Below are 17,082 nucleotides of genomic sequence, written 5' to 3'. Positions count from 1 at the left end.
TGACATTTATCAAATTTTAATTAAAGCCAAATTTCACACATCTTGTTTGAAATTTGTAATTGTCAAAAATATATACACGTATAGTAAGTAGGTAGAATAAAACCATTAAAAAGGTATTTGTCAAAATAATGTTGAAGATCGCAATTAGGTCTATGTGTTCACAAGCAAAGTCCACAAAGACGCCTATACCAGTTTTTGGTAGGTAGAAATAGTATTACTTTTATTTTTGTTATCTCTTAACGGCGTAACAAATTATTATGTTTTCGTGAAGGTATAGAAGGCCGGTATGTATCTGCGCTTTACAGCGCTGCGATCAAATTGAAACAAATTGATGAAGTAGAAAAACATATTCGTAGCTTACAAAAAGAACTGGTTAAACCTAAAGTAATCGAATTCCTTGAAACAAGTATGATTTCAGCTACAGAAAAAGCAAAATTGCTGAAAGGAGTGGGAGAAACAACAGGTTACTATAAGTACTTATGATTATTTATGTATCAGGAAGTAATATTTATTATGAATACATATAAATTATGTTATACTATAATTAATATACAACAAACATCTACAGGAATGCCCTCCGCAGCTGTGAATTTCTTGGTCGTTATTGCTGAAAACGGTCGATTAAAAGCATTGAGACGTATGATCAGAATGTTCTTAGCAGTTATGGTTGCTCATAGAAACGAGGCTTTATGTGAAGTAATTACTGCTAAGCCTCTTGATGAAAGTTCACGCAAAGCGCTAATTGATGCTCTAAAAAAATTTGTAAAAGGAAAAAATATTCAACTAACGGAAAAGGTGGATCCAGAAATTATGGGAGGCGTAATTGTTGGAGTTGAAGATAAACACATTGATTTGAGTATTGCTAGGAAGATGCAAATGTATACCGATATTATAAAGCAATCAGTTTAATGATTTGCTATCATTATAATTTAGTTAATCTTGTCTTTGGTTGCAAATGTTTCGTTATCATTGTCTGTATCAATCTCAAATGCTTATGAAGTAGTATGTACTGTTATAACATTGACGATCTAACTTATGCACTATAAATAAAAATTCATCAATACATTGAAATAATTTATGTCCTTATAATTACAACAAACAATTAATGGCAATTATGTATGGAGTTATACCACATAAATAAATATAATTAATCTGGCATTTTATGATGTTTATAGGAACGATACAGCACCATATTTGTACTTATATTTTTTGATTTGAGGCGATATGCGATCGGCATGTTTACCGATATAATCGCCTTTTGTAGGTGATCTGCAAGCTGAGTTTTCTAACAACAGTGGAATCTTTTCAGCATGTATTCTAAAATTGATTCTGTCTGAACTAAGAGATCCTGTCATCACTCTTTGGAAACTCGATGTTAATAACCATAGTTCTTCTTCGCCTTTAAGATTTTTGACAATTTTAAGTCCACTAGAAAACTGCAAAGTTTCCTGATTGATTGCAATTTGGTGGAAGTTATTTGTAGAGAATTCTGTTCCTGAATTCCAGCACCAAACACCGGGAGGTTCCATAAGACCAAAGTATAAAATGCCGTTGCTGTCCATAGCTTCTGCTGCTGATTGGTTTGGACGCTCTTCGGGAAATACCTGAAATGTCCATATTTCAGTAATTATTTTAGGTGGAATTTAATACACTTTTATTTTCAAATGACAAATATATTTCAGGTTGGTGGCATGTAGGTAATGTTAATATTTCATACAACACAAATATCTAGGGATTATGGTGACAGCTTTACCAACAAGGGGTTTATTTGCCAGAGTCAATAAATTTTCAATAAAAATATACAGAACTAAATTCAAATATATTGTTATAAAATACTTTATTGTTAATAAGATGAATAATTTAATAAATATACTTACGTTTATGGAATAGGGATTCGCGTTAGAGTCTGAAATATAGGAGTCGTTTCTGAGTACACTAGTGCGTACTACGTTCTCAGAGGTGGAAGCCAGTGCATGGAAATACAGGTAACGGTCTAGACCCGGCTTGTATGGAGACAGTGCCAAACCAAATATTCCATCCATAAGGTCGAAACTCTCTCCTTTAGAAAATAAACAAACATCAATTAATACCTCTATAATTTACTTGTAGATAATAGGTTGTAGGGAAACTTCTGTTGTATTTTCAAGAAACTATTTGGATTCATTTATAAAAATATGTATTTAATATTAATTAATTATATATGCCCTGTTATTTGTTACAACTTGTTGCCATCTTTCACTTAAAAATCCTAATGACTCACCAGCCATATTTTTTATTTTCATTTACAAAAATAATTACCTGCTTATTTAAAATACGACAGCACTTTCCCTCCAACCTAATATTTAATAAAGTATATTCTGTGAGCAAAGATTATCATATAGCAAAGATTATGATTTATAGAGTAAAGATGCTTAGTAATTTCTCTTATTACAGTAGAAGGGCGATGTTATATTACTAATATACGATAATAAATTATTTGAATTAGGTACATGCATTGCCGCTGATAATTTAATATTTTTTAAATATAAATATATTTACCATCAATAGTAAAAGTTCCATGTGAAGGGTAAGGGTACATTAATCGATGGGTGACTCTCCAGGAGCGGTCGTTGAGAACATCGACCACTAACAATCCAAAACCAGACACGTCAGCCACGTACACGTAGGTGTCTGAACAGTCATTGGGACCATTGCCTCGAACGTCCACAACCTGTCCGATGACAGATACTTATTATACAGAAATATAAAGGAATTCCTGAAACTGCCATGATATTCTTATGTACTTTTGAGTTATTTTAATTATCAATTCATTTGTTTACGGGTTCGATGGTTGCGGGTTCAAACCCAGGCAAGCACCGCTGATTCATGTACTTAATTTGTCTTTATAATTCATCTCGTACTCGGCGGTGAAGGTAAACATCGTGAGGAAACCTGCATGTGACAAATTTCATGAAAATTCTGCCACATGTGTATTCCACCAACCCGCATTGGAACAGCGTGGTGGAATATGTTCCAAACCTTCTCCTCTAAGGGAGAGGAGCCCTTTAGCCCAGCAGTGGGAATTTACAGGCTGTTGTTGTTGTTTGTTAATGACAGTAAATAACTATCGCTGACATCCATGTGAAACCTTGAAAAGTAACTAATTCAGGTCAAGACCTATCCAATGATACAAAACAAAACATAAATGTACATTATGACATAAATGAGCTGGAGATAAAATTTTCCTTAATCTATTAATAATATAATTAGAAAAAGTAATCTATTTTCTTTTAGCTTTATGTCTCACAATTAATTGGTCTATTATTGTCTATTTGTTATGTTTAATTACAGTAATATTATAAATTGTTCGGCGAATAAATCTATTGAGTAATTTTTTTTTAATCATCCATCTTTCTAAGACAGTTCAATAATACGTACTGGAGTGATGAATAAGGACGTTGCGATGTAGCTCGAAGGGTCTGGTCTATGTCTGTAAATTAACTGGTCTGTGTTCAGATCGAAGGCTAGTAGTTGTGGCGAACAAACAGCTTTTTCTCCAATTTTTCCCGTATCCATCACCCATAGACGATTGCATTTGTCAATCTGTAATTAAGGTATAGATCTATTTAGGTACTTTTTTTAATACTTTTACAAATTAAATACATTTTTGTAAAATGGACACAACGACGGGACACGGATAATATGTCCTATTTAATTAAATTTACACGAGTAAAATATAATGACTCAAAATAATTTCCATATTTAGATTTCTTAGAAAACATAGTTGTCAGTGATGTCTTAATGTGGGTAAAGTAAACATGACGCAAGTTTTTGTTTCATCTAAAACATTTGAGGCATTCATACAAAAATGTTAAGGTAAGTTCAATGTCCTCGTGACAAATCATCGTTTGTATGACTATACAATTAATAGTATACATGTAAATGTAATAAATATCGACGACCTCCGCGGTCGAGTAGTATGTACACCGGTTTTCTTGGTAATGCCTCTCTGAGGTTTACTCCCAAGTTCGATTCCTGGCCGAGTCGATGTAGATAAAGTGCATTCGTTTTCTATGTTGTCTTGAGTCTGGGTGTTTATGGTACTGCCGTTACTTCTGATTTTCAATAACACAAGTGCTTTAGCTCCTTACATTGGGATCAGAGTATTGTAAGTGATGTTGTCCAATATGTATTTATTTATTTATTTATATAATATGGTAATGTTCTAATAGTCGGGCTATTGCTTATATTAGTATATCTCTTTCTAGTCTTCTCAGAATAAGAGTACAATGAGACTATTGAGGAAATAGATATTTGCAGATCATAAAAATATGTCTGTGCGTCTTGAGTACATTGTATGGAGACTCTAGCTAAAATCACTCAATAATAACATTCACAGCATGGTCGTTAGGGAGAAGACATTCGTTTTGTAATGTCGCGTGTAAACGCACATTTATTTGCAGTTTGGGGCGTACCATTTGCACTGTCATAATATGATATGAAATATTCAATACAAATTAACTCCTCAAATTCTAATGATTTTGTTATCAGTCATAAACAGTTAGTTTACCATTAAAATGATTCTATAGACAATTTGCGGTATTCGTATCGTAATGATATCGTTAGTAGAACATCATCAACGGAGTATGACGATAGTACCTAGGTAGAATGAAGCACACCGGATGATACAAAATAAACTCTTAATATGTATTACGACAGGAAATGTATTAAAACTATAGAAAAGGTCGAGTTGTGCAAATGACTGCAATATAATAATGACGTCATGATTATAAAAACAATAGTCTTAACAGTTCTGTTGTAACAACTGGTTTATTAGCTTCTATCCTCAATGAAAAAAGCGCAAATATAATGGACGGTTAAACTCACAGCAACTCTGAACACGGACGTTATTCCATCGCAGTTGTTTCCTTGGTTATCGTGCCAAGAATAGTCTGGGTAGCCGCTGACCAGTCCCTCCTCATCAACAGTCCCCAGCGTCACCGGGCGACCTTCATCGAACCTCGGTAGCGTCACAAATATCCGTGACTTGGCCGGTCCTTGAATGAGAAGAAAACGTCATCGTTTAGCAATTTACTTTTGTTTGGATAGAAATTAAGAATTTATAATGATAAATAAGATTGAAAACTTCACAATATATGACATAGGATCAAAGTGCAGACAATTCATTCAAATTATATCGAAAAGATCTACGTCATTACTTATTTAGTCATATAATGATGACCATTACAAGAGCAAATATATAGTAAATACTTTGCAAACACAATGGTTGCTGTAAAAACACAACCGTTGATCGTCTGTACTACCTATGGAAACCGAACATTTAACTACACATTAAGTAAAATTATTCGAATAAGGTAATCCTCATAAAATAGACCATTTAATTTTTTTTCAGCGCTAATTCAGTATTTTATTTAATGCATACAATACTTATAAGAAAAAAGTAAGCTATAAAATATGCAAGTCTATCTCTGACTTCTTCCATGCCAATTTATGATACACGAAAGACACACAACACACATTCTTTGAAATTCATTTAAGTATGCTCATTAAGTGGAGTCAATTCCAAAAACTCGAAACAATTTTCATTTTCTACGTAACTTGTGACATATATACCATTCTATAATAAAAAAAATGTATAACCTCCTTATTGAAATCGGTTAATAAATTAAAGTTTGTATGAAAATAATAACCTTTTCTATGATGAACATCGACGTCAATAGGAACAGAGTTTCCAGGTACATAGTAGCGATTTGCCAATGCGGCCTGTCGAGCCTCCTCGCTGGGAAATGCAAACTTCATCTCCGACCATTGTTTGACGATCCTGAGATTACTCTTGGCTCCCAACCCGGACCAGCAACAAGCCAGACAGTATGATAATAAAAAAAACCTGTCTATCCCGTATCCCATTTCGGACTTGTAAATGTCCAAAATATATGGATCTGAAACAAAAGACAAGAAGATACATACATTTTATATTACTCTAGCAAAACCCCGAGGACTTTATCTTGTACGTGTACCTATATGTATTTAAAAACATACAACTGGCAATATACAAATTGTATAAATGACGAGCCGCTGCTTTACAATTGAGTGGCAAAATATAACAATGTGGGTAGCATAAGAACTTTCTTCATAAATAAATAGGTACATTGTTGAGCAGTGACGGCGTGTGTAACAATAAAACAAATATATATAAATTATTATACATACATATAATAATTAGAAAATAACCTACATTCATTTCTACATATAAAATGAGTACTATAATTCTTATCAGGAAATGTTTTCTATTGAAATACCTAAATATATTATAACCTATATTTGAAGAACGCAATTATTTTTGCATATATGAACATTGTATAATAACTTATAATAATGTACATATGTATATAGATTTCCTGTTCATAAATTTACAATGAAAAACAACGTTCAATTAGGAAAAAGATATATTTTCACCATTTATTAATTTGATAAAACAAAAGCTGTTGAAACAGATGATTATTTTCTTTTATGAAGCCTTTTATATCTATCCATTTTAACAATTAACATTTCAATACATGATTTATTTTAAATAAACAACAAACGCATATTTATTCAGCTTATAATAAAAGAACAATGTGTTTAGAAACTTAATAAAAATGTATTTCATTTGTTTCAGAGTGTTGTGATTATTTCATTTAAAAATAATTTGAGAAGGCAAGGTATAAAAATACCAGTCACGTTCGCTCATAGCTACGGGCACTACGAGTTGTTTGAACTTATACTAAAAAACTATTTACATCGTATTATCGCCAATAACCATATTTTTAAGATTTTATGACCCTTGAGCCTTCTGTATCCTACAACATGTATACATTAGGTTAGTTTCCTCACGATGTTTTCATTCCTTTTTGATTGCCTGGTTTTAAAACCGCAATCATAAGTTATGATGTATGTGGCCATCTCGGCTACCACCTACCATTTACTGTAATTATCAATGGTGATGGTGATTGAGTGACCTAGACGAAACTGCATAAATCCCTTTTTCTAGACTTCAAGAGTCAAATGTACATTAGTATTAGTTTACATACATACATACTGTTTCCTTGATCATTGCGCAAGGAGTACCTATACTAATAGTAGGAGTATAATAATAATATTAACTAATACACAATTTTTTCAAAACCAATAGCAGATTGTTATCCGAGGATAAGCTGAATAAATATACCTACATACATACATATACATTATATCAAAAAAATCCAATATTTGAAAAAAAATAATTGTATCTTTATGTACATTGATTCAATTTGTACAAATAACTACAAGATATTATAAATCATCTGTTTAAACATTCGCATTCAATTCAAATATTAATTAATTTGTCTTTTTTTCAATTTACATATAAATAAATTACATATCTGAAATAGATTTACCATATTGATTAAGAAGCGATCTGCATACCCATTCTTGACGTGATGTAGTCATCTTGATTCACAAATTCAAATTACATCTACTATTTTAATAACACTTGTATCTTCATTATTTTATATATTTAATTTACCACGTGTTGTTTTTATCACTATTTTTTATATTGAAACTTCTAATATAAGAAAATATACACATTATTTTATTATTCGCGAACAGTTGTTAAGATTTAATTTGGATTTAACTACATATGTGGTATATCGTTTATTAATTACCGACCACGATACATATTATAAAGGAACTTTGCTAAGTTCATTGAACTTAAAATTAGTCACTAAATGAAATCATTGTTAGTATTTCTCACAGAACTGTTTACAGAAAAACGTTTTTCACCGTTATTTATACATAATATACCGAACCATAAGCACTATATAATTATTATATTAATATGCACGCCTGAGACTATATTTACTTCGTAAACGTATAATTTGCAAGTTGTATTTAATAACTCCTATAATGTGACACAGTAATACAGAAAAGATTGATCGACGCTTTTCACGGTTAAATGTAAAAGAATAAAAACAATTTAAGAGAAACGTGTAGGTAAGTCCGAATTTAGAATAAAACTAAGCGCCGGTATTGGACCTAGCAGAGAGATTTGGTAACCGTAACTTCTATTTCAATAATTTATTATGCAAAAATTTATAGCGTTCTTTATTTTAAACACTTTATTTGGTCTTAGTTTGTTGTTTCTATAAAAAAATGAAATACCATGAATAAAACAAATAGATAAAATCAACCAAAACTTGTTTCATGCAATTTATCAAAAGTATCTTCAACATAAAAAGCTACGGAGTCACGGAGTCTTTTTATTCCACAAAACAACAAACCTGCGATATATCGTAATATTCATATACATTAATTTAATATTAATACATAATAATATTCATTATTGTATCTTAATAGAACATTACTCTTTGATAAACTTTGAGGTCGGGAAAACACTCGTACAAGATACACACATGTTTATATCAATCATACAAAATAAATAAATATAAATTTAAAAAAAAAAGAAAAACTAAAGTAAGTAATCAACAAAATTTACATTATCTGCAACAAAATGTTTTGGTATTTTATTTACATGTAAGTACTTCTTTTGCCATTTTTATTCGATATTTAAATATGCGTATTAACCAAGTATACCCAATTATTTTTTTGATAGTCCTCGAATGCACTTTGTTCCTGATAAATACTATCGCTTGTATGTAAATTACTGATCGCTGTTACTATCTGTAACATGTAAAAGACAGACTGAAAAGTTTCAACGATCGTACGTTGTAATATAGGTCGGAACACGAGGAAAATGTTTGTCAAAGTAGAAGATAATTGTTCTTGTGAAACAAAAGGAAGAAAACAGATCATAATCACATAAATGGGGTATCGTGACTGAAGATGGAATTGTTATTATTATTGTTACTTCGATTGCATTTCAATAATATTTCTATTAAGTACTGAGCAATCGGATGGAGTTGGTGTTCAGTGGCATGGACTGTGACCACAAAACGACTCATCGTGACATTGAACTTGACTCGCGTGTATTATTAACTGCCTGACCACCTGCGTACGATCACAGCGATCGTGAATTTTATGTTTACTATTATAAATATATTGCTGGTACTCCGGTTACATTATTAATAAAGGAACTATAAATAGCTTATCTTTCTTCATATATACTACTTAAAAGTTACACATATTTTTGAAATTTGAATATTAAAATAAATATATTTAAAATTATGAGTGAATAATTTAACGTGGATAATAATGTAACAACAAGTGGTCATAACAATCTGATTGTCGTAATAAAATACGTGACTGAGATCGAAACAAAAGATCTTTAATATAATATTATAATTTTAATCAAGTAAATACGAAATATGATTAAATAAAAATAGCACTTATATAATATTTTACTGTGGACTTTGAAGGGTTAAATCTCAAACGGACAGATTAAAAAAAATTAAATTTATAGTATAATATTAACGCTCATTGTTAATATTGCTTTTTAGACGGTCAAGTGGGATATTAATTAACAATTATATATGCGGATGTGGTCGAATAAGGTATTTATAGTTTTTATTATTATTTGATTTTAATAAAATCCAAATGTTTTATCGTTAATAATATCGAGTTTGTATTTTGTTATAGATATTAAATATATATTAAAGACGACGAAGACGAATACGACCACCAGCTAGAGGAATGTATATATATGTATAGTTATAAATATATATTTTGAAAGAAAAAGACTAACAACCCCAAGTATGAACAGTTTACAAATTAACGAGTATTATGATAATAACAGGTTAAACCCGTAATATATCTTATAGAATACCCTAAGAATCTAATCTTTAAATATAAATAGTATTCATACGATCTTAAGCAATCTTTAGAGTTTTACAAATTGGCATTCGTGAAATATTTGTTTGTATTTTACGAATGCCAAGTCTAGAACAAAAATTTAACATTATAAATAATTTAAATCAATCTTTGTTTACATGTTTTAAATTACCATTCTCATGAATGAACAACGAATTTTTCGATTTTGTATCGTAATAAAAATAGGATATTATTACGCTGAATTATAACGAGTGCGTCTTCATCAAGAGAACATAGCTATATAGTATTTCGTAGATCAATTGTTTAATGGGCATGATTGTTAGAAGGTCATTCATTAATATTAGAAACATATCAATAAGATGACAAAAGATCTATTCCTTGTGATAAGATGGAAAGAATATTAGAACTAGTAACCGTACATCCATACATATAAATAAAATTAAAGTGTCCGTTTGTAACATCAAAATAATAAATGTAATAATTTTTTATTTGCTCTGATTTTTTACTTTTTGACTGTTTGTCTATAAATCTGTATGTTCTGGATAATCTCCGCAATGACTGAAGCAATTTTGACAAGAGTTTCAACGAAATTTTTCTAAATTTTTTAGGAATAACCCTGCTTATATTTACAACGAAACGAATAAGAGGTACACGATAAAAATGTTTAGACAGGTCAAATTCTACCGCTTCCCATTACATATAATATTTTGAAATCAACATAATTTTCTTGAAATATACTTTTACAATAAATATTTTTTACAAAATCTGGTACTGATAAAATCCCCAGTTGAAAAGTATGAACAGTTTACAAATTTACGAGTATTATGATAATAATATTAATAATGACTATTTTCATGTATTTTCGTAAGACATATCATTCTAGTACACAGAAGAAGGATTATAATGTTAACCTTAAAATATTCAAATAAAGTTTTTAATTAGATAGAATTTAATTGAGTTGTGTATACGTAAGTATAAATTGTGGTTTTTTCGTAAGTTTTAATATGTAAGTAAATTTCAGTAATAATATTTTAGTTAAATAGATTTCACTTTATCTTCATTGAAATTTCCAATATGTCCGTTGCATTATAATGCTGAACACGTTAATACAAACACGGCTTGTCTCATCCGACCTGGGTTTTAACAGCAGACTTATGCAGCCAAGATTCCTTAATCCGATTTAAATAAACATTTATTTAAACGATACATTTTTAATGAAGTATGTAGTAACCTTAATTGGCAGTATTTTTAATTCAATGTATTTTATAAATTTAAAATGTTGTAAATCCATACATAAACAACAATTGCAATGTAATTGTTGCTGGAATTCTCATGCGTACCCATACATATGTCATAATTATAAAACGACATAAAATATTTTCATGAGATTACTCAAATTATTTACAGGGTCAGTGTAAGGCTGAGAGCAGAATCAATTATGCCACAAAAACTCAATTGATTTATATTTTTAATATATGACCAAATAAAGCTAAATGTTTAATTAATTGACGCTTTGACGTAAGCTGTCAACTTCTCTATAATTAAAAACGTTATTCTCGTATCATGCTTTCAACATTTATTAATGAATTTTTATTAAAACGATTCATTACCCAAAATATAACAAGCATTCCATAAGTTAATAATCTGAGCACGGTCAAGCGATATTGATTTTTGTAGTTGTTGGAAGACGAACCATTGGATGTCGCGACACACAAGGTCTTTTGTATACCTTGAATGGGTAAGACATCAACAACCGGTAGAATTCCTTTATGTCACAATTATTAGAGATTACTATACCTCGTAAACAAACAAAAAATATATAAGACACCTATAATCTAAAATATTACATATATCTACTAAGATCAAAAATAATTTGCAAAATAAAAAGGATTAAAAAATGAGTACAATTGCTTATTATGACCACTTCCAACCCGCTTTTAATTATGTTTTTTTTTTTATCATATCCACTTCCTTCTTATAATTGTTATCAGAAATACTGCATTGTAAATATAATAAAATATAATATGACGCATGTAGATAGAGTCCTAGGCTACCATACTTCATCTATTAAATTTCAAAATTGACTTACAATTAATGTCAATTAAATTAATTTTCAGAAAACATCAAAATGGAATGTGATTTGTCTCTCTTGGACATTTTAAGTCACTATTGTTTAGGAATGAACTATCCAAACTATCATTTGACATATTTTTGATCTATAAACGCAAAAAGTTATGTCAACAATTGCTTGCGAGATCGCGATGGTTTTTTGCTCAATTCATTCATGCTAAAAAAAACAGTATTGTCTGTGATATAAAACGAGTCAGTTAAGTAAATTGTTACGTAATATTACAATATATTAATCTGAATAGTTATGAATTGTGTATAACGTCATTTTTTATTGAATCATAATAGTTGTAAACAAGGTATTGTTTTTGTTTTTGTTTTAATTATATTGTGGTAAGTTTAATTAAATTCGCATTTAAACATAATTAAATTAAAAATTATATTCTAGTTGCAAACATAAAATCTTTATAAATATATGCGTATTAGGTATCTTGGGAACGTGAGGGGTAATTAGTGTATTAAATCATTATTAATTTCACACAATCTATTGATTTTACGTTCACTACTAGTCCTAAATGGTCAATTTTACTTGATTATTGATTATAGTTAATAAAGATTATATCGACGTTAATAGTTTTATATTTTATTTTAGGTTTTTAATAATAATTTGTTAAACTTTGACAGCCAATAGAAATTTATCATACACATTGGATCGATAATTTCATAATGATTTAGTAGTTAAGACGTGAAAGCATAACAAAAAATATAAACAAATCGACTTTTGCATTTACTATCTTAGTAAAGATGCTATTAATAAAATAACTAAAATAAAAACCGTGTACTTAATGGAAAGTAGATCAAGTACATGACATATTGATGCTTAATGTTTATTTTCTTCGTGCTAAACTGTATGATTCGTAAATTTCATAGGCTTTTCTCTTCAAAGATATGAATCAACCTTGATGTCAACACTTTAGTGCTAATTATTTCAATAGGATAACGCCCCCCTTTGACGGGAAGTCCAGATCGCTCTGAAGTATTTATTTGCCCAAAACCCAGTAACACGTGGCTACGTGAAGCGGATATACGCGTACATTACTCTTTGCGACAGATGATGCGTGAAACTCGTTATGTGTCGAATTTTATTGTAGAATTTTAATATGTTATATTTACGCAAACATTAAAACTCATGTCATAGGTAACAAACTAATACAGATATATTAAGATTCGTGCATGAAACGACATATAAATAAAAGAAGTGATTACTTCATATATTCCTGATTTAACGAATAAGCTTATTAGAAAAAGAGTTGTACACTTATTAATGCCAAGAAGTTAATTTGTATTAAAAAACCTAACAGGTAGATATTAAAGAACCGTAAACGTAACGTAACGTAAACTCATTTGAAAAATATTTCCAAAATGTCTAAGGACTTATAATTGGCAGCGTTTTAACTGATATACTCGCACGTAAGATACCGATGGGTCCTATGTTTCCAAAGTTGCAATTTGATCATTTTCATTTTATGTAATTTAATAGTAACTGTACAGTTTTGCAGTAAAATGGCTAATGGGTAACACATTTAAACTTGTAAGTGTCTAGTACTAGTTTAACAATTATACGCGGGAAGATATCAAGAGGACATTCCAAGTTATGTAAAAATCGGTATTTAATCAATTTGGCTCCTAATAATTATAAATAATAATAAGAAAAATATTTTATTTAAAAAAAGGTTTTACCATGTAATTCGTTAAAAGTGACACTGGCCTTTTTACTAGTTATTGCCATATGAACAGTAATTAATTTATACATATATTTTTAAATCAATTATAGCTTAAATTACCGAAATTGATGTCATACTTAATAAGCTAAGTTCCATAAACTTCGGTTAGGTACTGAAAATATATATCGAAATAAAACTCTGAAAGCCTCTATTGAAATGTTTTTTTCATTTCGGCTTTGATTCGGGATTGCGATTCCGGCGAAGCCTCTTCTTATTACGATCTCTTAAAAATCCCCCGGTAATATCAGATGACTCAGATGCTCTTTGACCTTGTTAATATCAATAAACAGATATTTAATAATTCAATCGTATATGCCTAATGTTGTACAGCGATTCACATGTTCATAAATTGAAAAAGTATGTCAAGCGGAAAATGTTTAACCTGACAACTAGCACAAGTAATCTTTTGTAATTCCAAGTAACGTCTCAATACCTGTATGAACAAATCAAAATATTGAATGAAAAGAAAAAAAATTACCCCGAAAACTTTATTGTCCCAACTTGTAACAAGATTGTTAACAAATTCGTTGGCTAAATCTATATATAAATTTGGCGTAGATGTTACTGAATTGCTAAATTATTGGACTCGTTGAAATTGTTTGTGCATATTTGAGTGAGTCCCGAGAGTTAAGTAGGTGGCAATCCCATTGGGAAGTAGCCCAGTAGATGGGTTGCTAATATATATATTAATTATTAATCGGAATTCAGTACCTTTAGCTCACGTGTGTTAAGCGATTTTTTTTTTGGTTGATTGAACATAATGAATGTCTTCAAAAAATCATCCATTATATCCTCAAATTTTCTAAAACGACTGTGTTTTAATATTAAAATATTTCAAATACAATATGAACCGGTTATAAATAATAAAGTATTTTGACCTTTTAAAACGAAATTTAGTATTTAATTTAAAATAGTAAAAGAGGTCCTAATACGGATTTATGACCTCTTCTATTAATGTAAATGTTAATTTTATGGTAATAAAGATTTTTTTTAATATAAAAAAAAAATTCAAATTTTATTAACCATTGATAGCTTTTATCGTAAAAAAATTCTTTATAAGATGAAATGATTAATAAAAAAAAGAAATTTAAAAATATAACCGTAACACTATGTATATAATAAAGTACAAAATAATGATAACAAGCAGCGTTAAGTATAAATAAACACAACAATATTAATTAAATTATTTCTATATATAAAGTTTAATTTTGAAATGCATATTTTAACAATTTAAGACAACTAACATACCTCGTTATTACAAAGATGTGACTTCCTGTTGTCGGTAATAAAGTTGAAAAAACACTAAAACTATGTTCCTATTAGCGTTTTATATATGCGAGCGTCTCTGACGAGGAACGAATGCCAACTGTTAGGAAACTTGTCTAAATAATTGTATTTTTAATCATCATCCGATATATATACGAACATTAGAAATATCGCAATGCCATTTATAATTATTAATTATGATTAAGAGATAAAGCTCAACCTTATAAAAACTCTTCTAAGAAGGCCTACAATTGTAATTTCAATCTAATTTGATGTCATTTCAAAAATAATTTATATTTATTTACTATAATCAAATACATCTTTGTATTTAAATTTGAGTATTGAAATCAATTTAATAATTTCACATTATTAATTATAGTTTATCATTTATTGATGGCCATTTATGGACAAACGAGTATTTATTAATAAGTTCTAAAGTATCATCGCTGGTAATAAAATACATTGTATCTTATCTATTCATAACTAGCTGAACATCCCGACTTATTCTGGGTTAAAAAATATGTTTTTTTATCTTTCTGAGCACATCGATATCCACCCGATCCAACACGAAAAAAGCCTTTTAAGAATTAAATTAATTACAAAAGATCTACACATTCAAAAAATTATATATAGTTAGATAAATATGTGTAGACCGAAAAAGAGTCAAATTTTCACGATTTAAAATTGGAAACCAATTTTATTCGTTCGAAAATTTTCTGTAACGTATATCAATCTTAGACTGTCAAAATTAAATTTTTAAACAACATAATAGACAATGTTTTTTTAATGATTAAATGAGGTTTTACTCAAAAAACGTTTCTCCAAATTGATTGGACGACCTAAATATATCGATTTATTTGTGTAACAAGGAAATCGATAAAAGTGAATTAGTTAAAAAAAGTAATGTTTTTAATTACTTCTTCTACTTTTACAAGAGAAGGTTGTTTGAAAAAAAATCAACAAAAACAAACAATGTCACTGAATAGTTCCATATAATAACTTACTTATTTTTTTATAATATGAGTACAAATGGTGAAACTTACATAAATATTTATTTTTAAATTGTGGGAAATGCTACTGATAATGTTAGTGTCTATTTCCATTACTGTTATTTTTGATTAATAGAAATAAAATCAATTTTTATTTAAATTAATCAAGAATTATATGTGTATTTTTGTTGGTTTCACTGATTAAGTACCTACTCGAAAACGGTCCAAGTGTCTTCCCAAGTCGATATTTACTATTTTAAAGTATATTGCTATCTTTACAAAGTTTAAATCGTAAACTTCGGTAAAGCCACCATACACCCATATATTTTTCGATGACTTTAAAAAATTTCATAGTAAGTATTTGAGTTATCAACCGATTTTAGTTTTAATAGTTTAAGCAGTTTTAGTTTGTTTTAATCTTAAAATATATTTGTTTTTTTTTTCCAGTTGCAAGGACGACAAGGCCTAATCATTAAACAATGTTTTATACATAACATTTTGTCGTAATTATTTGTTTATTTATACATGTATGGTATATTAAAGAGTTATTCTCAATGCAAAAGTAATAAAAATTAGTTTTATTATGACGTTGGTATTAACATTGAACTTGTTATACGCACAAGACGTACCAACATACTCGTATCACTCACGTATACGATATTTGCTAAGGGTAAAACTAATATATAAATCTTGGAAATACGTGTCATGGTGATATATCGTACACTAATATAAGTCTTCCTAAAGATCTACAAAAAAAAGTTACACAAGTAGTAGAAATAATTAGACTATTTCACTGCATTCAGTATCACAGGCAGTCTGGAGGTTTGATTACGTGGTTTTCAACCGAATATTACAGGGTAAAATGCGGACGAGCACGACTCAGTATAAATAATTAGTATTATAAATCATATGTAGATTGGCAGTTCATAAAACATCCTAAGGAAAAAGCATGTGCATGCATGGGATAAAATTCTGCAACATGTGTATCCCCGCACTCGAAATCTGCAGTAGTGTGGTGGAATACGCTACAGAACTTATCCTTAAGAGGATATTAGCGAATCGTTACTTTACTATTCTGGCTAATTATACAAAGTATATTAGCTATAGAAACGCAGTACAACAAAAGTAAAATCAGGTAATATTCCGATTAATTAGTGAAAAATCATCCACAT

General features: G+C 29.4%; 2 protein-coding genes across 3 annotated transcripts; one reads left to right on the top strand and one right to left on the bottom strand.

Moving 5' to 3' along the window:
- Positions 1–61: 61 nt before the first annotated feature.
- Positions 62–909, top strand: LOC124530083 (ATP synthase subunit O, mitochondrial-like). The gene is made up of 3 exons (XM_047104078.1): positions 62–198; positions 272–463; positions 569–909. Exons 1-3 carry the CDS (start codon positions 129–131, stop codon positions 907–909), a joined length of 603 nt encoding a protein of 200 aa, XP_046960034.1. The 5' UTR covers positions 62–128.
- Positions 910–1,061: 152 nt separating this feature from the next.
- Positions 1,062–15,056, bottom strand: LOC124530080 (major royal jelly protein 1-like). 2 transcript variants are annotated; one of them, XM_047104075.1, is made up of 7 exons: positions 14,904–15,056; positions 5,691–5,939; positions 4,867–5,036; positions 3,418–3,582; positions 2,539–2,710; positions 1,878–2,059; positions 1,062–1,604 (listed from the first exon to the last, which is right to left on the bottom strand). In XM_047104075.1, the coding sequence occupies exons 2-7, from the start codon at positions 5,905–5,907 to the stop codon at positions 1,170–1,172; spliced, it is 1,341 nt and encodes a 446-aa protein (XP_046960031.1). In that variant the 5' UTR covers positions 5,908–5,939; positions 14,904–15,056; the 3' UTR covers positions 1,062–1,169. The 2 variants fall into 2 exon arrangements, with proteins under 2 accessions (XP_046960031.1, XP_046960030.1); XM_047104074.1 differs by lacking the exon at positions 14,904–15,056 and adding an exon at positions 7,416–7,587.
- Positions 15,057–17,082: the final 2,026 nt, after the last annotated feature.

The sequence above is a fragment of the Vanessa cardui genome, chromosome 5, assembly GCF_905220365.1.
Source record: "Vanessa cardui chromosome 5, ilVanCard2.1, whole genome shotgun sequence".
NCBI lineage: Eukaryota > Metazoa > Arthropoda > Insecta > Lepidoptera > Nymphalidae > Vanessa > Vanessa cardui.
The sequence above is the reverse complement of the archived record's forward strand: the minus strand, read 5'-3'. Positions and strand labels throughout refer to the sequence as shown.

Coding starts and splice junctions, on each gene's coding strand:
- LOC124530083 (XM_047104078.1), top strand. CDS start 129: ATGTTGAAGATCGCAATTAGGTCTATGTGTTCACAAGCAAAGTCCACA. Junction 199..271: donor GACGCCTATACCAGTTTTTG/GTAGGTAGAAAT, acceptor GTTTTCGTGAAG/GTATAGAAGGCCGGTATGTA. Junction 464..568: donor AGGAGTGGGAGAAACAACAG/GTTACTATAAGT, acceptor AAACATCTACAG/GAATGCCCTCCGCAGCTGTG.
- LOC124530080 (XM_047104074.1), bottom strand. CDS start 7,467: ATGACTACATCACGTCAAGAATGGGTATGCAGATCGCTTCTTAATCAA. Junction 2,711..3,417: donor CGTCCTTATTCATCACTCCA/GTACGTATTATT, acceptor GTCATCGGACAG/GTTGTGGACGTTCGAGGCAA. Junction 1,605..1,877: donor CGAATCCCTATTCCATAAAC/GTAAGTATATTT, acceptor TGGACATTTCAG/GTATTTCCCGAAGAGCGTCC.